Consider the following 23,720-nt stretch of genomic DNA (forward strand, 5'->3'; position numbering starts at 1 on the left):
TATAGAATCAGAAAACATTTAATTTAGAATTGTAGAGAATTAAAAAAATAATTCGTTTTAAAACCGTTTTGATGTGTGTGACTTGCTGTGGGTTTCCAGTCATCCAGGCTGGACACGGCCAACATTCACCTCCCCATCAGCCTCTCCTCTCTCCATCATCTTCAGTGCCCGTGCCTGTTTCTAGACACATCCTGATGCACTCAAAGAACAGTGAGCAGCTCATTATAAGGAAAGCAATGCCAGACACATGGGCTCAGCAAGGTGCTTTCTCCAAATCCCATTTTTCCTGCCCCAGGAGAGGCACCTGCAGGCCGTGCCCTCCTTGCTGCTCTCTCCCATCTCAGCAGTTTGCCATCAGGATTCCTGCCCCCCGAGCAGCCCATGCCCTCGGCCAGGATGGGATCTGCAGCATTCCTCCCACAAGCAGCAGGACAGAACGCTTCTGTTCACATCGAAGTGCACAGTTCCCCCTCATCCTTCAGTCTCCCTGTTCCTCTGCAGAGGATCTCTGGACATTTGCACAACACGTTCTAGCAATAAGAAGGGGAGGGCAGCCCTGCTCTGCTGTAGTTCACAGCCCCACGTTTTCAGCTAAAGCTCAGTGCTCCCCACGCACCTGCAGCCAACAAGTCCTGCTGGTGCTCAGCCCCTCTGAATCGCCCTTTTGCCCTCGGCCTCTCATGTGGCAGAGTGCTGAGCCAGGTGAGTTACCTAGATGTGATCGTAGGGCACTGCAAGGCTGATGTTGTAGTTGTAACCCATCACCTCGTCGTAGGAAGAGCGGCAGATGGGGAGGACGCTCTCTACAGCCAGCTGGTCCACAGAGAACTCGTAGGCATAGATGATTCCACGATGCCTGTATGAAACACATCCGAGACAGCACAGCACTGTAACTGAACTGCGTACTTCAGCAGGGATAACTGTCAGAGACTGCCTGAAAGGTCCAACATTCAGTGCCTCAGAAGACGAACATCAAAGCTTGTCCTTTCTGCACTGGGGCTGTTTGTGCAGATGCAAGAGGAGAAGATTCCCTTCTGCCTCTCTCCTGCCTCCCTGCAGGGACCCCACCAACCTCTGCCATCACACACTGCATTGCCTTACAGACAGGTTCAGAGATGTAGCTGTCATCTGCTGGAACACTGCTCACCCACTGGAGTGGGAGAAGGTAAGCACACCGTAGTTTGATAGTTCCATCAGACATGCTAACGTCCATAAATACCCAAATCTGGAGCTTAAGTACCAGCAGTTCTTCTTCAGGAGGAGACATCATCACTAATATTTAAAGCAAGGGAAAGACTGCATTCTCTGTCTTGCTTCAGAGGCCTTTATATTCACCACCTTAATCAAGAAACGCTTTTTCTTCTGTGCTCAGAAGTACACAGAGAGCTAAAATTCATCAACACTTTTGAAAGACTTCTATGTTTTTTGGCAAACACGCTTTGTCTCTGTTTGTGCTCTGGATGATGACTCAAGTGCACATGGAGCCATTTTTAAAGGCAGTGTAATGCTGTGCTGCAGATCCCAGCCCTCAGAGCTGCACTCACCTGCGGTGTGCAGTGAGGTCGTCGTCCATGATGCTGGCACCTCGGGGAGTTTTCTCATCAGGGATGTTGGCAGTGATGAGGCTGTGAGAATTAAACCACACATAGCGCACTGGATGCCTGAAAAACAAACCCCAGGCACAGCATTAAATAAGAACTCATCCAGCTCAGTGCCCCCTCTCTAGCCAGGGGTTGGGAAGCTGGGGAAGCTGCACCTTTGGCTCCTCTCTGCCTGGCCGAGCTGGATGAACGCAGCCTTTATCACCATCTAGCGGACTGCTGCTGGAATGCACGTGGTGCCAGAGCACCATCCCAGTTTGGCAGCTGTGCTGCTGTACGGCCCCAGGGAGGAGCTGGGTGCATCCAAAGGGAGCAGCGCAGCCAGGGCCCCCACTGCCCTCTCCAAAGTGAGGGCTGATGCGGAGATACACCACGCAGCACTTGTGAAGAGGGCTGGGCTTTCCTTCCCCCTAGCTGGTGAATCAACTAACGTTGAACCAAGCAGGGTAACAGCAGGTAAAGACTGCTCATCCCCACGACCCTGACCTTTCTCCTGTCCTCTCCCCTGCTTCTGCCCTTGCCTTCCATTCACAGCACGGATTACAGACATGGGTAACACCTTCAGCCTTTTTGACTGAGGCGTTCCTTTGCAAGTCCTATATAGATTAAACAGTATTTAACCTCATGGTTTCACTTTGAGTACGTCTCCCCCTCCACCTCAGAGCTCAGCAGATCTGCACTGCCTGCCCTCCTTCTTGGCATGCTCATTAGTGCTGCCCCAGAGGATAATCAATGCAGTATTGTCCTTAATGCACTGACTGCATCACATTGGGCTTTATAATTCACAGGGTCAAAAGAGAAGGAGATAGCTGCTATTAATTAATGACAACTCCCACTTGAACTTCTCTGACTGTAAATATCTCACATCACCTCGGGGGGGGGGAGAAGCATTAATAAAATAATATCAGCATGTATTTGGGATGTATCTGTTCATTTTACTGAGAACAGTGCATCAACTGGAACAAGTTGCCCAAGGAGGCTGTGGATGCCCCATCCCTGCAGGCATTCAAGGCCAGCTGGATGTGGCTCTGGGCAGCCTGGTCTGCTGGTTGGTGACCCTAAACACAGCAGGGGGTTGGAACTAGATGAGCATTGTGGTCCTTTTCAACCCAGGCCATCCTGTGATTCCACGATTCTATGATTTGGGCTTACTTGTGGCTAAATCCTTCATGTCTTTATTCAGACAAAGCAAACTCCCTGGGAGTTTTTGCCTCAATCAGAAAATGGTGATATGGCAAATAGAAGCCTTCTGTCAGCTCCAGGATCCTGATCTCAGCTTGTACTTTCAGCTCCTTCAGCACTGCACATTTTGTGCTTTCAGTACAAACTGTTACTTTCCTATCAATGTCTGTGTGTTTAAACACCAATCTGGCTTTGCTTGTTGCTGCTAAGGGAAACGTGGAGGAGCAGAACAGAGGCACAGGTACTGCAGGACGTGTGGCAAATAAAGAGAACCGGTCACAGCGGGGACAACAGCCAGCAGGACAGCACTTGAAGCCCAAGGTTTGGTAAGGTCAGTATTGATGGATGGGGCGGGGAGATGCTAACTGAAGTCCGCAGGAAATCCAGGGGTGGAAGAAGCATCCATTCTCCCCTACCCTGAGCAAAGCACTGTGAGAAGCGAAAAGCCTACGTGAGCTAGTGGTGCACAGAAGCACACGCACAGTTACCTGGCATGCATCTCCCAGAGCTTGGTGCCCATCCGCTGGTCCCACACACACACCAACCCATCTTCTCCCCCACTGACGATCTTCCAGTCGTCCATCTGCACTGCAGACACCCCCAGGCGGTGGGCATACAGGGAGCACAGCGCTTCGCTCCTGCGCAGGTCGTACACTCGGACCCTAAGGGAGAGCAAAGCAAGAAGTGGGATGAAAGCAGCTCCACAGCTCCTGAGAGCACGCGCACATTTTAGGCTGTGACAGTACATCTGGGACAGTGACACGGATGGTTTTGATGGAGACTTCTTGCACCATGCAGGATCTCACTGTCTCTTGGCAAGTCACAGGTGATGGAAATGAAATTTGGAGGAAGATCATCTGTGCCTGTGCCCCTGACTTGTGAGAAATGCTGTGAGGAATAAAGGCCGTGCACTCGGCATAACCACCAACATCCCTTGGTACCATCCCACGTCCACTAAGGGCTCAGAAAAGATAAACTGTTTCTATGAAGACAGAGGACTAAATGTGTAGAAATCCAAAAGAAAAATCAAGGGGATCACAAGTTTCTATGCTAGAGTTATTATTGAGTACATCAATACTGAAACAAAGCTATCCTCAAGCACCAGCAACCAGTACCTCTTCTCAAAAGTTTACATATATATATATATAAACAGTCTCTCTATACTGTGACTTTGGGCAGCTTTCAGGTACACCTGATTCTCAAAAAGTACTCAATGAGCAGTCTGAAGAGAGGCTATGATTAATGAAGAACTTTAGAAAAAGAGGAGAGGACCTCAAGTTGTGCAACAGGTCTAGAAAAACAGTTAAAGCTAATGGTGTTATTTTTCACATCTAGTATATGCCACAAAGGAGGATGTTTCCTCATCCTTACGTGTCAAGATTAAGATACAGCAAAAGAGATAAAATGCAGTGAGTGAAAACAGAAGTAAGGGGAAACACTGATCTCAGCTGAAAAGCAGCCAGAGAAAGTTCCTCCCAGCTGAAGGCTATCAAGAATGAAGCCATCAGGTACACATTAATTCAAAAAAAGGCCAAAACACACTTGTTCCAACACATTAGCTGTATTCTGTTCCACACTCTTGCCATGACCTTAATGGTGTGGCAAGTCTTTCCCTTTCCTTTCTCACACGGAGACTGCATCATAGGATTTTACAAATAACACATTTCAGCAACTGAAATAAAAGGCTGCAGAACAGTCCAAAACTCCAACTGAGCAACATCCATCTGACATGCAGAGAAACACGCTGGAACAGAGCGAGGAGCACGCTTTGTGTGGCTCTGCACTCACCCCCAGGAAAATCCCCCCCCAAACAGTTGCTGTTGGTGGAAAGGACTTCTTGCTTTCTCCAGCTCCAGCAGAGAGAACCTTTGGCTACACATAAGAGCTGTGCTTTGGGTAAGGATGGGGTATTTTGGAAGTGCTCACACTCAGCACTCTCCCTGTCTTGCTGCACGTGTTCTGTATGACAATCAAAGCTTCTTCTATTTGGTAAGCACAGTTGGAAACCAAGATGTGTCCTGGTTATTTCATTAGCAAGGGTCCAGGTTTCAGGCAGGTGTCCATTCTGGCACACCCTTGGAAGAATTAGAGTCACATGAGTTGCTTAGATGCGCTTATAAAAAAAAAAAAAAGAGCATTTTGCAAATCTAATGTGATGCTCTAATGTGCTCTAATGCAGACCTGGCACTGCCCTCCATCTCCTGCCTCAACAGCTGGGCTCAGTGGGAGCACATCGGATTCATCCCAGTTGAAGGGAGCTGTAAGGAAGGTGCTCTTGTGAAAGGCTGTGACTCTCCTGTTCCATTGCTTGAGCAGTAGTTGCCTTTGGGAGAAGACAGAACACATGTTTGGTTCCACACTTTTCAGCAGTAGCATACACTGGGCTTGCCACGCTTGCTCTCCCCATGCTAATCACTGTCTTAGATACCAACGAGGCTGCAGTGCATTAGCAAACACTCCCTGTTATCAGATCTTGCACTGGTGTGAAGCACGGCTATGTAATCAAATCATTCAGCAGCACTTCAGGAGAAACATTTTCCAAGTGCTGCATTTAATTCCAGCAAGACATTTTCCCAGAGGTGGTGTGGCAAGGCCCCACTGAGGGGCTCAGTCCATACACAGCTAGGCAGTCCCGGCCCCAGCCCTCCTGTGGATGCCCAACACGTGTTAGCACCTTTCAGGCAGCACCCTGTGAAGAACTGACCTTTGAGATACACGTGGTTCCGTCTCCTGGATGCCAAACTTATTTGCTGGGCTATTGATTCCTCACGTCTTGTTGGTTTAGTGATGGCCAACCCCTGAACTCAGCCGGTGCTTGAGCTAAATACAGCTGAAAAGCTTTCTTTAGGGGAAAGGCCAGGACATTTACTTTGGTATAAAGGGAGTACATTTTAATCTCACTTAGGAGCTATTAACTTTATCTGCTCTCTCATCACTGTGGGAAAGATTAAAATTGCAGGTAGTTTTACCAGGGTGCTTTGGAAAATCAATTATATGCTTTTAGAGGAAAAAAAGCAAACTCCCAAGGATTCAATTACACATGTCAAACTTCAGATATTTCCTTTACCCCTGTGCTGAAGAAGTGTGAGGTTTGCTTCCGCTGCCTATTCACTGAGAGAGGGGGGAAAAAAAAATGCTGTTTGACAAAATAATCATTTTTGCAAGCTGCTGTGCTGGCAGGATGGAGGGCTGGGATTTGGCAGAGGGAAGCACCCGCCTTACAAGCTGATACCCACATCCACACCAGAGCACCACCTGCAGCCTGGTGCCCAGCGCAGAAAGGAGGAGGGAAGGAACCAGGAGCCATTAGAGACTGGCTCCTCGCCATCCCACATCTCCTTTGGTGCACTGGATCAGACCCTGCACGTAACTAGCCAAAAAAGAAAACCTAAAAATTGGACTCAAAGGGTCCTTTTAAGCACTTTAATCCTTTCGCGCTGACTGTTCCCAGCGCGTCCATTCCTGGCACCAGATATTGTGCAGGGAAAATCCTGCTCCCCAAGCCAAGGAGTTAAAGAGAAAGCTGCTAATCAGCTAAATAGAAGTTGGAATCTGTTCATATGAAAGTCTCTCCTCTTTTTTTTTTTTGTCACCTGAGGGACATCACAGTGCTCCGAAATACACTCTTGACATCACTTGGCAGACAGACCCATCTCATCCTACATGATTCATCCCTTAGGTTATTGTTTTAATATCAGAAAGTGAGCTTTTAAATGCCAAACTAATTTTGCGGGTGGTGGCGGGGAAGTGGAAGATATTCCAAGTGGTCTCGCTGGGCTGTACACCAACTGCGTCCACCAAATGGCTTAAAAAGAAAGTCTTCCCATGGAGCTTTCTGAAACAAAGCAAACTGGCAGCCACGTCCAACTATTACCTAATATTTTGTTCCTGAAGTTCACGCTGGCTGCGTTTGAAACATTAGAGGAGAAACAAATTCTAGCAGGTCCAGATGTAGGACAGCAGGACAGGAAGTAAGCTAATTGGAAAAGGGTTACAGCTCTTGGTAGTACCTACCTTCTGTCTTTATTGCCTGTAACGAGCATGTTTGGAGGACTGTCCTGGAGGTTGACGCATGTAAAGTCACCCATGGAGTTGCCTAGCTTCTTTAGACACTGACTCGTTTCCAGGTTGTAAAGAAGAATCTGGCAGAAACAGAACAAACACTGGTTAAATGCAGCGTGAGCACAGCTACCTTTTGCTGCAGTGGGAAGCAGAGCGGAGTTACCACCATCAGAGATGCTTTGCAGGACTCGTTTCTCACTGTTCTATCGCAGCCAACATACAGGCACTCCCTGTCAAGAAGGACAGAAACACACATTCAAAAAAGAAAAAAAGAAAATCAAAGTTTCACAATGGAACCCACGGCACAGCTGGGGTGAAGGCTCTCTGCAACCCATGTAAGGCAGGCAGAGGTCTCAGGCAGTCCATAAAGCCACACTGATTTTCTCCAGGTCAGTTTTTATGGGTTTACACGGGTAAAGAAATCACATGGCTTGCTTTTCAACTTGCATGTTTGAAAGAATAGCAAAAGGAAGCAGAGTCAGCACTTGGAAGGTTCAGACAGATGGACTGTGCAGAAAGATTCCATCAAACAGAGCAAAAACTGAAGAGCAGAAGTGCACTGACTCAGTGCTGACAGGCCCTGCGATCGGCTTTGTGCAGATGAAGAGAAATTGTGCATCTGAAGTGGCAGCTCAGATGGGAAAGGAATAACAACAGCTCTGATGTTAGGCTACATCCAGGACGCCGCCGCCGAGGACTGAATAGAGGTACGAGTCGTTTCCCTTCTGCTCACCCTCCTCTCTGCTGCACAGCAATCAGTTCAATTATGTTCAGTCTCTCCTGTGGGGCCAGATGAGGTTTATCTGTTTGGGCCTTTCCATGAAAGGGAGGAAGTATTTTTAGATCCAGCAAAACGTACTGGGCAAAGTCCGGTGAAGCTTAGTGAAGTTCTCAGTTTAACACGGACCCCAAAAAATTACTGCATTTCATGGTGAGGCCCCTTTAATTGACTCGTTCAATAAAAATAATCATCTATGACCGTGAAAAGAGAAACACTACTTAAAATACCAGAAAAACAACCAACCCTTATGGTTTCCATGGCAATACCAGCGTGGCTATGTCAATGCCACGTGAACATTCTCACCTTGTGCTTTTCTGATTACATCCTCACACGGTTCAAGAAATATTACACTGTCAGTGCATATTATTTCAACGTTCAGCAGAGCAGTGACGTGATGCTGTCTGCCCTCTCACTCCCTCACTGTGCAATTTTAAGATGCATCTGAGAGGTTGAATTAAGAGAGCAGGAGATCATTCTGTGATGGATGTCTCCAGACCTCTAGGAATAAAGCAAAGATGTTGCAGGCTTTCTCCTGCCCCCATTTCTTCCAGTTAAAAGAAACGCAGAGTTTCATCCACATAAATTATCAAGTTCTCTACTAGAATGAAGACACTCACACCCAACACACTCAGTCACTTACATTTATCATCTCCTAACCAGTTCCCTCTCCCTGCAGTGTAGTGCCGTACAAATTGCTTGCCACAAATACCATTTCTAGCATGTGTTTTTTCATCCCTAAGACCAAAACAAGAAACCAAAGCAATTTCACTGTATCTCTGTACAATAAGAGACTCTGCCTTTGCAGGGAGACTTGAAGGCTGCTAAAAATAATGTAAACTTCCATTCCAATAAGGTAGCTGCTACAAACTGAAAGTGTTTGTCATCAAGATAAAAAACAACACGCACAGAACTGCTGCCAACACCTCCTTAACCAAAGTTAGGGTGAATAACATTCTGGCAAAGGCACTTTGCAGAATTCTCAGTGCAAAGAAAATTAACATCTCCGCTTTGCAACCAAATTTCTCTTTGGGAGGTTTTGTTGGAAAAATACAAAGTCAACACACTGCTGAACTCAGCGTACAAATGATAGACGATGGGGTCAACAGCAACACACTGCAGCTCCCAGTGCGTGCCCTGCAAGCTGCCCCTGCCAGCTCTGCCTTACAGCTCTGGAGAGGAAGGGCCAAACGCTGCTCTCTCCCAAGTCCCCTGGGAATACCACTTACCATGAACATCCATAGCCTATTAATTTACCTAAACGACCAGCACTTCTGTCTTTCCTATCAACATCTGATGCACACTTGAACAGTGATGACCATGAAAGACCATAAAGAAGAACTGCCTGCACGTAGCATTTGAAGTTGTGCTGCTTAAAATCTGAGCAAATGTTCCATCCTTTCCTGCTTGCAGTCCCAGCTTTAGACCTGTGATACTCTCCTACATGCAGCCCCAAATGAAAAATGATTGGTTTCTCCTCACCTAAGCTGCCCATCACTTCCAAAATGTTTCCATCTATTAGAATCCGTAGAAATAATGTTTCAGATCCACAAAGCTGCTATAAAAGCTTTTGTTTTATGCTTCCTCAATTCCTCCTCCTCTCATGTCAGTCTCCAGTCTTTGAAAGATTGCTTTTTACAAACGTTTATCATGCAGATGAGCATTTCTAGCCAACTAGCCCTACCACTTGGTAGGAAGGTGCTTTCCTGTGATTTTCACCCAGCTTCCAGCTGAACTTCTGTCCTGGTCTGCAAATGAACTTCAAAACCTTGCTCTGACAAACTGGTAGGTAAAGAAACAAAAGGAGCACAGAATGCGTTCTGAGGTCTGAATAACTTCTTGGATACAGAGGTTTAAAAGCATACTGATAACAATTTTGAAGATGCTAGAACATCTCTGATGAGCTCTTCTCTAGCATCTCAGCAACAAGGATTTTCTTTAAAAAGGCCAAGGAGAAAGAGTGAAATACCTGGTCAATAGGGACTTGAAATAAGGGCCTGTATGTTAAAGGGCAGATAAAGCATAAGATCTTTAGGAGGTTTATAATCCTATAATGCACACTGCAAAGGGATTACCCTTTCAAAGACATTTATAATCCTATAATGGCCACCCAAGATCAGTGACCTAATAGTCACAGACCTGAAGGTAAGCAAACCAAGAGCACTTGGGTGTGAAATGAAGTACCCTGGGATAGCACACTAACGAGCATCCCTGCCCCCATGGGACTTCTGGGGCACAGGGGAGGAAAAGCATTAAATACTCTGTGCAGATGTATCAGGATCTAATGCACAAAATAAAAAGCGCTACCTATTAACATTGTTCAAATGAAAAAGTCTAAGTTATTGGATGAGAGCCAAGCAATCTCCCAGAATGCTTAATAATTCAACAAGCCAGAAATAGCTAGAGTACCTTTACCATTATGTTTAGTTAAAGACCACAGAGATTAGAAAACACATTATCCATCTCAGAGGCGATTCTTTCCATGTTACAAGTCCCTTAACGACCTTTACCATCTCTCCTTCTCTCTCTCTCTCTTTTAATAAGGCTGAGCAAATGGGACTTCATTTTATCCGATTGCCACAGACTGGTGGTATTAATTATTCATGCTCATACTCTCTTTTGTTAAGGCAGTGCATTAGACTAATTTCCCTCCTTACTGCCCGAGTTGGGCAACTCTCAACCTGTGGCCACCGTCCTCGGATGGATGGACTGAGCAACTGGCAAACTGGTGGGCAGAGGAAGAAAGGAAAGCTTGCTGCACTCCAGGAGCTGCACATCGGTGGGTATAGGAAGCTCTCTTTAAATGCTGTCCAAGAACTGAAGAAAGAAGGCTACATTAATTCACAAAGTCCCTGCAGCCAGGATAGCTAAGCTCTGAGCTTCGTTACATCTTGCAGCTAAGTGAGGTCAAGCATACTCTGTGCACTCTGGTTGAGATACTTCCAAGAAAAACCAAGGCACTGAAGGAAATGCTGCTGATGGAACTCTTCCATGCATGTCCAATACCTCGGCAGGTGTTTCGGGATCCTGTGTAGTTGGAGATGTCTTTTTTGGATGGAACATTAAAACAACAAATCCCCGAGCACTTGTTATCAAAGAGCCTGTGGTATTTTCAGCAAGAGCAGGGGTGTTCAGCCCACTGTCCTGGCTGCAGGCCAGCAGAAAGCTGCCTTGTGCAACTGTGTGCTTCCCCTGCGACCACGCTTCTGCTTCTTGTCCTGAGTCACTGCAGCTCTGGGCTGGTAAACGCACTGCCTCTTGGAGTGGGGGGGAAGAACTCTTTATATATAGTACACTTCATTTTTATTTTGATGATTTAGCTAGGAAAAAGCACGTTGTAAAGCCGTGCTCCCAAAGCCTACATCTTAGCCCTTACTGAGTAACACAGGATGCCTTCAAGGACTGCTGTCTCAGTAACTGCCTGGATGGAGGTTTCTAACTGTGGAGAGCAGTAAGCAGAGGATCAAAACAAGAAGTCCAAAACTGTCTACATTTATTTTAGGATTTCGTTTTGCCTCCTTTCCTCCTGCCCATCCCCGTGCCAACCCAAGGGAACACTGCCTGAATACACATAAATATTACCAGCAAGAGGTGGGGATGTGACATTCCAAGTCCACAATGGATAAGAAGGGATCTGGCTTTTGCTCAGGTTAAAACCGTTCCATTCAGAGAATACGCAGAGAAGTGACAGGGCTATGCCATATGCATTTGTGAAAAAAGCCATCAAATTAAGTACAGCACACGGCTGCAAGTTGGAATTCTATTTCTAAAGGGATGCAGAAAAAAAATATTCAAGGTTCACAAGCCTCAGAGGCGCAGTTTCCTACTGCAAATGTGTTGCATTGCCTACTGTAAACACGGCACGTAACACTGCAACAGCAACAACAAAATCTGCCTGCTAACAAATGCAAGGTCAGCATGTTGGTACTTGCACACAGAGATAAGTGTGCTGGCTCCATAAATTTAAAGATGAGCTAAGATTTAAAAGGAGCAGATGAGGGAGACAGACAGACAATCAGAGAGAAAGAAAAAGAGTAAATCATACACAAAACAGCCAGGAAGAAAAAAAAATTAAAAAAGCAGTTAATATACATGAATAATGGATGCTTGATTTAAAAGCAGTTTACTCCAATATGATGTAATTTTTGACAATCAGCCAGAGAGACTATTTTGCAAGTTCTTGCCAGATATAAGTCATTGTGTGAAGCTGGTAACAACATTTCTCCGAGCATGTGGAAAATTGACTTTCATGCCATCCTAAAGGTGACTTTCTGCTGGCAAGCAGGAACTCTTATTTCACGTGCACTTAGCTGCAGCAAGCAGCCTTCAGCAATGCTTCAAGACCTGCACAGAGAATTACAAAAATGAGTCTGCAGCAAACCCAGCCCAGCTGCCAGCCAAACACGCCGCCTGCTCCTCCAAACAGCCACAGCTGCCACCAAGTTACACACAAAGCTAAAGACAAGCACAGGACAGCTCTTCCTTGTAAGTTTTCCTTTGACTGGAGTCACAAGTAAGGCTGCATGCTGGCGGCAAGAGGCAGAGCCAAGCATTGCCCAGACAGTGCACAAACCCCAGGAAGGCAGCTCTGCCAATGCACCTGCAACCCCTGCTGCTGCTCCAGCACTGGACACATCCCGGGCACAGACTGCCAGCTCCAGTGCTTTGCCAGACCCGATGGGTTTGTGGTGCTGACAGATGTCTGCGAGGACCTGCGGTGAGAGTACTGGGCTCATTTAACTCGTGGCTGAAGACTGATGTAAGAGTTCAGGTATCCGGAGACGAAAGTCAAGTCGCCACCCACCACGACACAAGCACCAGCCCGGAAGCACTCCTTCCCTAAGCCAAGGAGAGGGCAGGTGAAGGGAAGGCAAAGTTGTTCTTAAAAACTGAATGAATGGCTTTGGTTTCATAGATTAGCACCTGGAATAAACATGGCACATCCCAGCAGCTCTGTTTTCAAAAGCAGAGACAATCGCCGCCAAAGAAGCTGTGCCAATTTTGAGGTATTCACATTGATGTGTGAATGGGAAAAAAAAACCCAACCTGAATGTCATTAACATTAGCCAGGAGAAAAGAGCTTTATTTGTCAAGCTGCAAAATGATTCTTGGTCATTTCCAAGCAAAGAGAAACCAAGATGGATTATTGTTACTTTTCAGTGAGACAGAGGTTAAGTGATATAACCTGCAAAATTTAGGCAAAGAAAACTGCTCTCAGCAGGGCTGTGCTCCTCACGTGCCTGACTGGTGGGCACATCCCTGCTGTCCCCTTCAGTCCTCAGCAACTGAGGACAAGAGTTTGGAAAGATGAGCGCAATTGAAAGTGCTGACAGGATTTGTGCTGGCTAAGAAAACTGAAAAGCACTCAAAGAAAACTGAAATCTCCAGAACTGGAGACATTATGACAGCAGAAGAGACCACACGACATCACTGGTGCCCAAAGAAAAGGAATTCAGTTAGAAGAAGGTAAAGATGTAAAGGTTTACATGGAATATCTGTGACCTAAAAACACCATCCAAGGGAAACTAAACTACAAGATTCAATTGACAGGATTATTTTACAACTTCTGATTTCTTTTTTTTTTTATTATTCACATAACTCCAGTTCAGGTAAACTGACGTTAGCAGGCAGCTGAAGAACTCTGCAGAAATGTTAAATACAGGTGCACAGAGGCAGCATTTCCGTGGCTGATGAGAAGAGACAGGTGATATTGGGCAGCATCCATCACAGCACAAGCCAATCATCAGCTCAGAGCAGATGAAAACATGCCAGCAGAACAAACAGCTCCCAGGGCACTGCTCTCAGCACACCTCCCTTCTGCCTGTGACATGGGGGCCCTGAAGCCACGCTGCCCTCCTCCCACCCTCACCCATCCGGTCTGAAATAATGGTGAAGGTTGTGTAAAAATAAAATCCTGCCACGATGATAGAAGGCAATTAACAAGAATTGCTGAAAACATGAAATGACTTCAACTAAGATTTAAATGCAGGAGAAAGTTGAGTGGTTTTTGTTTTCTTTTTTTCTGGGGGGGTGTTTTGTTCTTCTCCATCAGGAGAGTAAAGCACCTAGACATCTCACTGAACTAACTCACAGGCAGGACAGAGCTCATGTGGGCTTGTCATGGGAGTCCAGACTTACTTGGTGGAAGTTCCATGCAGGGAAGCTTATCAATATACAAAGTATAAGAAAAGCTTCACTCCATCAGTGAGATACTGCACCAGAAATCTGATCAGAGAGTTAATCCTTACTGCCCAGTTCAGATATCCAGGCATGAAAAGCACCAGAACTACCTCTAGATTAAAACTGTGGATGCCTGTGGAGTTAGAAAATAGTTTCACACACAGTGTGCAAACAGGTGAACAGCAGAGCTCTCCCAGCAGCACGACATGGGGCACTGTGCTGCCTGTGCAACACCAGCCTGCAGGACATCACCTGTCTGTACTGTTACCCACCCATAAGCCAAGGGGGGAACAGAGGCCTCAGTGTTTGGATTTGGTACTTCAGGAAAACAATACACTGTACTTTAATACAGCTGAAACATCCCTTAATAAAGAAATTCCTGTTAGCTCAGTGGTTCAAAAAAAAAAAAAAAGGGTTTGAGGAGCACTCGGATAACTTTCAATACGCACCATCCTCAGGCTGACAGATGCTTACTGAGGTGGGAGGTGAACTTTCTCCCACAGACGAAGCATTTCTGTTCCTCCCTTCCCCTGCACGGATGTCTATCATCTAACAAGAGGTAAGCCTATGCTGCGGATTTGATGTTTTTCTCCTTTCCAACATAAAAGTGCCTACAAAATGTATGCCTCAGATCTCTGCTCTGCTGTCAGATTTGGTTAAAATTAGACAACGGTTAAAAAAAAAAAGAGGGACAGAAACGATTTCCCTGCCTGCGCTGCCTTCAGAAAGCAGGTTACCACTCAGTAATGTTAGGCTCATGCGCCGACACTCAACAAGAAAAAAAAACCCTCAGAAGAAACAAAGAAAACCCAAACAGAGAGGCAACAGCTTTTCTACCACAGCAACACAGCCAGCAGCAAATGGGGTTGGAATTCTCCACGAGCAGGTTTTGGAGATCAAAAGCTCTCCTCAAGACAGATTGTCAACTCATGACCGGCGTAATCAACCAATGCAAAGTCCCTTCACGTCTGCGAGAGGTGAGCAATTATCATCAGAGACATTAGTAATTAATTTCCGGTGTGATGTCAGCTGCTGCAGCAATGCCAAGCACGTGTCCTTGTCAAGCACGGCCCGGCCGTCTGGGCAGCAGCAGCCCCATCTCCTGATTAGGATGTGGGCTGATGTGCAAGCTGCCACCAAGCACTGCAGGGCTAAAGGAGATGTGTCCAGCTGTACCCAGCCATGCTCCGTGGCTATGGAGATTTCTCTGCTTCCTTATGAGGCACAAAGATGATCGCCAGTGTCATGCAAACGAGGCAGTTTTACCTTCTAACCTCCCGCCTCTGTGGGGAAAAGAATTGGATTAGGACAGCAAAGGAATTAAGAAAGATGGCACGGCCTCGCAGCACCTCCCAGCCCTAGAGGTGCTTATGGTGGGCTCTGCATTTCCCCTGGGAACGTGAATTTTGTGGGGAACTAGATGCAGGTGGAGAGATTGATCCCTAACAAAGTAGTCCTAAATAAATAAAGCCTTCCTGTTTCAGTCACTTGCCAAAGAAAACACTGCTCTTGTAGAGACCACAGCTCCTACCTTCTGGATATTAACCTCTACCTGCCCAGGCATTCCTCTTCCACTCAGCTGATGGCCCATTGTGTGCTGCAGCACAACCACAAACATAACAGATTTAAGCAATGGGCAAGTTAGGCAAGATGCAGAAAAGGGACAGAAACACTTCTCAAAGCAACTGGCAGGAGGTCTGCCTGCAGCCTGCTCCCTGCCCTGGAGAGGTGCACCACAGTGGAGGGGCTGCACCCAGGAGCAGGTTTCTGAGCCAGAAAGATATACAGGTCTTTCTGTAACCTTTTGGGATGCAAGAGCCCTATAACAGCCCATCCTGCAAGCAGAGAAGTTTGAGAACAGCTGCATTAAAACAGTGCCTCAGCCATGAGTCTTTATCAGTTACCAAACGAGAGCAGTTTTCATCTACCTTGGCGCCGTTAAGATGTGCTGATGAAATATCTGACTGGGTCACAGAGGCTTCAAACCTACGACCAGCATGGAGCTTCCTCTAATGCAGCAGCAACATCACTCTCAGTGGTTTAGAAGTAACTCAGCTCAAACACTCAAGTGCACACACTGAAAAAAGCCTCCTCCCAGAACTGCACACGAGCACGTGCAGGGCTCGGCACACTGCTCAGGATGTCCTCACCACAGAGGCTGGACAGTGTATGTGTATTTTTTGTTTCTTTGTTTGGGGAGGTTGTTTATTTCATTTTTTTCTGGTTTTGGATTGTTTTCTTCTTGGTTTTGTTTTTTTTGAGACTAGTTCCCCCTAGAGGACCACTGGTGCAGCATACAGCTGGGACTGAGGAGCAGAGAATGCAAAGCATTTACACAGAGAACCCAGGTAGCTGAACAGTAACCCCTCCAGCTTACTGTTAGAAATTAGCAACACATTACTACACTTAAAAGTGTCTTCCATCTACTGCCAACCCCCCTCTCCCCGCCAAAAAAAAGCTCAGTAGTAGAGAGAAAAATGATCCTTAGCAGAATTTTTTCATGAAACAAGTGCAAAAATGTGACAGAAAGCATTAAATACCTGGTTGGGCTCATTCAGTATCCAGCCAAAGCCTTTGACCCCAAAGGCTGCTTCGTGAGCAGAGACATCAAGACATGTGACAGGCTGACCATAGACAGAATGAAGGATTTTCCCAGGGTCTTCTCCTTTCAGCAGATACACAACATCTTCTGCAGCTGCTACTGCCACCGGACTGTCCCAGACCTCTGGAACCAGATGAAGGAAGTTCACCTAAAAAGAGCAGACTTCATTTTTATTGCAGACAAAAACTGTTTTAAACCATTGCTGCGATATGTTAAACTGAACAAGCTACTGATGCACAGGTTACCCGTGATCTTGAATCATCCCAGTTACAAATTACTTTCAGATGAAGTCTGAGCATCAACTTTACTTCAGAATATCTGCAAATTTAGCTCCTATGATGGAACGTAGCTTACAGACAGCATGGATCCAACTACAAGGGAGAGAGTGTGGTTTTAACACTGTTACCAGGAACATTCCTTAAATGCTTGGGGATTTTGTCTATTTTTAAGTACTGTAGGACTGACAGATTTGAAAGAGGGGATGAATCAGGAATGGTTTAAATCGACTTCATGCCCATTAGCTGCGCAGCTGATTTCCTGCAAAAGAAAAGTTGCAAGGCTCCATTTTTTCTTACACAATTCCTTCCCCATTTCAAAAAGGGTTGACACACTGAGCCATAATAAAACTTCAGAGAATGGGATCGCTTTTGGTTTTTAATTAAAACAGCCACAAAAGTTCAGTGACAGAAGGTGCAACCTGAAGGAGCTGCACAACTAGTTACAGCTTCACAAGCGATACTATTAGCTCGTCTGCAATATCCTGCCTCTGAATTAATCAGATAGCATTGATCTGGAATGAGACCTCGAGTTTTAGCTCCAACTCTATGCGAGAAAACTGATTTACACGATGAGCCAACTTAGCTTAATGTTGACAAAAAAAAAATAATTGATAACAGCCAACCTCCTGCACCATATGGACTTCTGTTCATTTTCACTTGTAGCTTAAGCCAGCACGGCACCCTTGCTCTTCACTAATGAAAGGTTCATCCATTAACCTGCTACAGAATCACTGCCTCTCTCCGACAATGCCGTTATCTAGCTCACACAACACTCCTGTAAGATTTTTAAAAGATCCCTCTTAACCGTACCAAAAATAATTAGTAGATCAGGAGCTCCTGGAATGAAGCTGGGCGATCTGGAGACTCACCAATTTCTGGATTTCGAATGTTCCTGTAGTTTGCCAGAATCCCCTGTCATCAGGGCTTTCCACCTTGACCTCAAAGCCAGATGCTGTTGCTACTGTTGCACCCCTGGAACCCAGAGCTAAAGCCTGTATCCTCTGGTTATGCTGGTAGCGATGGATTGGCTCGCGCCCTATCATCAGGCTCCAAACACTCACAGTACCTGCACACAAACACAAAGCAAACACACGTGGGAATCTAAGAAAATCTTGTAAGATCATCTAAAGGTGCAAGTTTATAAACATTCTAACAAAAACGGTATGTATGTATGTATACAGAAAAGAGACTCCAGAGCGTGGGACCAGAATTTCAGCTCAGAGGTTCAGAAGGAACTTCCCAAAATGATGGGTACAGGCCGTGCTGCTCTCTGCAACTGCCAGGCTTAGTTTTCAGGTAACTCTGGTATCTGCCTTGAGGAAGACTGCTTGACTTCTCTCCTTCTACACTTGGAGAAGACTGGACCTAAACCTCCGATGATTGGACTTGATGATCTTTGAGGTTTTTTCCAACCTTCATGACTCTGTGGAGCTGTGATTCCTAAATTCTTCTTCTTCCACTTACACTGAAGTAACACGAACACAGTGAGGAAGAAAAACTCGAAGCTCTGACACACAGCAGTCAGGCCATGGACATTAACACCATTCCTAGCAGCCAGTTTGCAAGCAGCAGCAAAACTCTGAACAATGACACTCTGGAAAACAGAGTTCAAAGCTTTCAGAAAGCCAAAGAATGCAAACCTCAAAGAATACAGGAGTGCAAGTCAAGAGAAAATGCATTTGCAATTGCAGATTTTCCTTGTACAGATCACCAATACTCTATTTAAAAGCACGGTACATTAAAGCAGTAATCTGAATAAGAGCAGCCTGAAGCAATTAGGAGCGTATTACAGAGAAGGGCCAGACAGAATTGGAGACTCCCAGGCCACCTTTGCACTGAATTAACAGAGAAGCAATCTTCAGACATGACAAGAGGACCGGGGCAGGAGAAGCCTTCTTCCTACTTGAGTATGCCCATTAATGATGAAATGATTAATGACAGCTCTTCCTTCAAAAGGAGACATAAAAGCTCTGACAGACAGCTGCGGACGGGCACCGATGCCAGTTTGCAAACACTCCTCCCGTGTCCCAGAGGAGGTGAAGCAAGAGTGTGGTAATGAAACTGCACAGAGCAAAATGGTATCTAAATGAGTTTAAATTGATTTACGTTTGCTTTTGTAAAGATTATTTGGTATCTGGAAAGTGCTACCAATGTGAAATAATGCAGATAATCCTTAAGATCCCCGTCTAATGGCACTCCCACTGAATATTTATATTCCTCGCCATGGGAACGTGCACCATAATGGGGACCATTTTTGTTTTATTAGGGATGCATATTTAAATTAATCTGCTATTTGCCTAAACAATTAGCCGCCTCTGTTTGTTCACACAAAGCCAAAACTGCAATTAGGCTTCCATCAAAGAGATAAGTCCCGACTCAAACTGTCCCGATGGAGTCGTAAGGGCTGCGAGCAGAACTTCCCAAAATTACTTCTTAGCATAATGGTAATTATGTTAATTGCTTGAAAGGTAAATAACCACTGAACTGGTTTTGAACAACCCACCACTGGCCTGCAGCATGCACGCAGAGCTGTAGGGAGAGCTGGCATTTAGGGGTCTGCTCCCCAAAGCAGACAGCAAATCCACTGCCACTGCATCTCAAATGAGAGGACAGTGGAAGCACAGTGTGCAATAAAACAATCTGTTCAAGGCAGGTATGCAGCTTTTTACCAAATGTTCTGAACAGAGATGACCACTGAACACCTGAAAGTTTCACAATAGGGTGTTTGCAGCTGATGCACAATATGGTGTGAAAATATCCTCAGTGCTACCAAGAAGCAACTGAGTTGTAAGGTCACAAGTCAACACAAGGAGTGAAAAGAATTCAAATGGAATGCAAAAGGAAATACCACTTTATTTCATTGAGATGAGCCACTACTTCAACATGAACAACTACTACACTGGAAAAACAAACACTCCACTGTATTTATCAATAGATAAAATTGTTACTATTTCTAGAAGCACTACTTAACAGCATTCTCTACTCTGCTTTTCACCGCATAGAAAGCAAAATGTATTTATTAGCATGCAACTCTTTGCAACACTGAATCTCGTTTGTGTAATAGCACAAAAATATCACCATTACAGTTGAAGATATCGGTATGGCAACAGAGAAAAAATTAGGCTTAAGATTTACCAGTGCAGATGAGATCACTGCTTTACATAGTCTATCTTCCTGTCTCCAGCACTCACTACTACTTCATTTCCAGAGCAGAAATCTTTGCTAAGGTGAAGTTAAGGCTGCAAGCACATGCGTGTTTTCTTTTTCCTTTAGTACTGAAAGCCATTAAATCAAAGTTATACGTAGTAATTTCACAGCAGGCTGAAATCTGCATGGCAACTGTGTTTATATTAAGTGAACTCCAACAATAACTCCTGGAATTTGGACTTTGCAGAGCTTTGTCTTGGCTCAGGAAATGAGTTAAGCGCAGGATGCTGCTGCAAATGGTGCAATTGCAGACACTTGACGTTACTGGTCTTCCTATTTGTCACTTCAGCCCAGGTTGTAGGCTTGTAACTTACCCAATATATTGCTGAAATGTGGTCTGGGGAAAGGTCCAGTTATCGCAACTGACTCTGTGTTGCAGGATATTTGGGTAACACGTTTAACTATGGGTCTATTATACCTCACACAATGCACTGCTGACATACTGTAGTCCATTTCAGCAAAAATCAGCAGCACTGCATACACTCCTGCTGTGACAAAGGAGGGCTGGGACCATTCCTCAGTAATAGTGGCAGCCTCCAGTCCAGCCCTTCGTATCTGGGAGCACAAAGGCATCCTGCAAAAGCAGCTGCATGACTTGGGAGGCAGTCATCCCTGGCCTGGAGGTGAAATCACACACCATGGAGCCAAACCCGGGGATATGCATCCACAGACACCTGTACACATCTCTGAGGAATAAATGTAAATGTACACACATGCTTTGTTTAAAGAACAGACAAAGAAACCTCAAACAAAAGAAAAAACAACCCCCAAACCCAAAAAACGCTCCTTAATTTGAGGCAGCCTGCCTCCTGCTGTACCTTTTGCCTAACTCTCTGTGGTGCTTGGAGGAAGACTCCCACCACATCACTCCATTTCTGTATCTGCAAGCAGGGCACGGAAGGGACAATGCCTGCAAGCAGTGCTAAGGGCACCAGAATGGACAAGACAACAGATTCCCCGTCCCAGAAAGCACTGCCAAAATTCCCCTCCTAAAGGCTGCCAAGAAGTGAGCCGACTTCCAATCCTTGCAGAAAGCACCCTCCCTCCTCTGCCCCAAGGTGCTGCTGTGCGACTTGAGAAGTGCCACCAACTCTCCCCATGGGTCTTAAAGAGCTGCTGTGAACAGGAGCAGTGCTGCATCACCCTGCCATGCCTACACGAGTATGTAGCACTGCATTTAAAACCAAGAAAACCACCACCCGACCACTTTTCTTGTTGCAGCACACTGTTTTCAAGTCAAACTACGAGACTCCGGAGGGTGGAGGGCTGATGGCTAAAGTAGACCGCTGCTTCCCAAAGCTGTGGCTCACAGCCAAAGGCAGGCAAGCATGGAGCAGATGGAGTCCTGGCAAGGCCCCGACTGTCCCTGCATTAGCAGCATCTGCTCATTACCCAGAACCCTCGCCTGCTTTATCTAATGCTCCAGGAAAAGCATTTTGATTTGATTCATTTCAGTTCGGTAACGTGCAACACAATTAGTGGTAAAATCAAACTGGAGGGCTGCCAGTGCTGACAATAGGAAACAAGGCAGAAGAAATACGAGGCCAGTGGGTTGGAATTCAAAAATCACAACTGTGGATCGAGTTGCCAAGTCCCATTGCCCCAGGTGTACATGCAGTACCCCCACTGAGCACTGGCACGAGCAGAAGGAACTTCATTTTCTCCCTGTACTTTTTTCCCTCATTTCCCTCTCCTTGCAGCTTGTTCCACAGAGGCTGACACTGTCGGAAACATTCACCGAAAGCCACAATTCAATTTTTCTTTAGCGCCATCACAGATGCAATTCACTCTGGATGCAGGCATCCTGGTAAGACAGCCTTTCCTCGCTGTACCTCGTGTGCCTTGGGAAGTGCTCTCTCCTGCTGAAGCGCAGAGCAGCGCTGTGAGGCAGGCATGGTGCGAGCAGGATCTGCCTGTTAGCTCTTCCCTGTGATCAGGTGCCAAGGACATCGCTGCGTGAGCTCTGTTGAACTGGGAGAAACTGATGTTATCTGCACAAGTCTGCTAGCCAGGGATTCGACAGAGAAGTCTAGACTCTCTGCCTGACAGCACTACCTCCAACACTAGCAGATGGTTTCTCTCTGTTAGTCAAACTTACAAACAAAGAGAAAAGGGAGCTGGAAGAGTACAACAAAGAACAATCAAACACATTATCTTCAAAGTCATTCCCCCCCACCCCTCCTCCTCTTTCCAAGTTTGAAATAATTCTCTCCATCAAACTGTAAATATGTGCTTTCAGAATTCGAGTTGGTAAACATTTCTAAAAACAGTATTTATAATTCCCTGTTCACATAGAAACTAATCTATTCTGACCAGGGTTCTCAAATCAGAGTAACTGCCATATCACAGAGCCCATTAAAATTTCTACCCAAAAGAATACGACGCCGAGCTTTATGCAAACTAGTGCAGTCACAGCACACACAGGGACGACAACAAGGAATCTGACAGGAAAAAAACCTGGAAAGATTATTAGATTAGTCAGTGGGAGACCAGAAAGCAAACAAAAGAGCCTCTGCTATATTCACTGTTTGGCACACTGGACAAAAAAGTCAACAGTTAAAACCATCACTGTTATAATTTCCTATGACTTGAGTAAATAACTCATGTTTTGTAATACCAGACTCACTGCTGTCGTAGAACATTGCCTATCAATAATTTTTAGCCACAGAAAATGGAAATAGCACAATCCAGACTAGAAAAACCACTAAAAATGTTGATCATCCTTAACACTTACTTTCAGATACAAAGCATATAATTTACTTATAAAATAAAAGGATTAGCCATTTTGTTTGGATTACCCATCTCTGGCTTTGCTTCCACATGCAAAGTGCCAGGATCAGAGACAATACACATACAGCACTCCTTAACTTAGAAAGAAACTGTCAGAAACATCCTCTTCCTTCACACTCAAGGAGAAGTTTAAGTACCAAATCACACAGTCTGAAGAAAGCTGCCAGGAGCTGAGTCCTGCCTGGGCTCTTCAACTGAGGACCCCAAGTGTCAAGCACTGTTCAAACTTGGGTTTTTTAATTGCTGTTCCCATGTCCAATAGATGCACAGTTGGTCTCTGGCTCTGGACAGCCATTATATTTAAGTACACTTAAAACAATGCATATAAACCAGGATTTTATTAGTTTCATTAAATATCAGGGCACAGTTTTCATTTCTTTTTATCAAAGTATGAAACTCAATAATGCAAACCAATACTTCAGCTACATTCCCTGTGTAGCACACGGATGCACAAGAGAGCACAGAGTCTGATCAGACATGCAAGTTTACCACTGTTCCCATTACAAAGCCCCACAGTACCCTCAGGGAGCTTTGGACAGAGGAGAATGGCAGTGGAAGAATATTTAATATTTTTTATAGCAAAACAAGTTATTTGCTTAAGATAGTTTGGCTGGACTTCAGCCTGGCACTCAAGCTTTGTGTAGCAGTTCCAGTAGGAATTAAACATCAGTTTTAATGGGTGCTATGTTCCAATGCCTCCTAATGCATTTAGGGTTATTGGCCAACTTTCTCACATAAAAGCAAGAGTGTGCGTGTGTGTATATACAGGATTACGGGCACACAAAAAGCTGAGCACAGCTGCTTCATTTTTATAAAGCTTTTTTTTTTCCTCTCCTAAATAGGGAGGAGAGTTGTGGTTACTTACCGTCCTCGTAAGCTGCTACAGCCAGAGAGCTGTTTATCCTCACAAAGGAGACATGTGGCTGAGGTCCAGCATCACCAGGACCCTGCACTGGTTCCAGGATGGGGGCTGTGTAGTCCCAGGTGCGCGTGTCCCACAACCTCACTTCCCCCGACGTGTATCTGGAAAAGAAAGCTTT

General features: G+C 45.5%; 1 protein-coding gene across 1 annotated transcript; it reads right to left on the reverse strand.

The window, feature by feature from the left end:
• FBXW8 (F-box and WD repeat domain containing 8) lies at positions 1-23,720 on the reverse strand. Its single transcript, XM_031556040.1, has 7 exons — positions 23,546-23,720; positions 17,553-17,749; positions 16,344-16,553; positions 6,798-6,925; positions 3,272-3,445; positions 1,545-1,661; positions 1-856 (listed from the first exon to the last, which is right to left on the reverse strand). Exons 2-7 carry the CDS (start codon positions 17,724-17,726, stop codon positions 712-714), a joined length of 948 nt encoding a protein of 315 aa, XP_031411900.1. The 5' UTR covers positions 17,727-17,749; positions 23,546-23,720; the 3' UTR covers positions 1-711.

The sequence above is a fragment of the Meleagris gallopavo genome, chromosome 17 (genome assembly GCF_000146605.3).
Source record: "Meleagris gallopavo isolate NT-WF06-2002-E0010 breed Aviagen turkey brand Nicholas breeding stock chromosome 17, Turkey_5.1, whole genome shotgun sequence".
NCBI classification, from domain to species: domain Eukaryota; kingdom Metazoa; phylum Chordata; class Aves; order Galliformes; family Phasianidae; genus Meleagris; species Meleagris gallopavo.

Coding starts and splice junctions, on each gene's coding strand:
- FBXW8 (XM_031556040.1), bottom strand. CDS start 17,726: ATGATAGGGCGCGAGCCAATCCATCGCTACCAGCATAACCAGAGGATA. Junction 6,926..16,343: donor TACTGAATGAGCCCAACCAG/GTATTTAATGCT, acceptor TGTTTCTGCCAG/ATTCTTCTTTACAACCTGGA. Junction 857..1,544: donor GACCTCACTGCACACCGCAG/GTGAGTGCAGCT, acceptor TGTTTCATACAG/GCATCGTGGAATCATCTATG.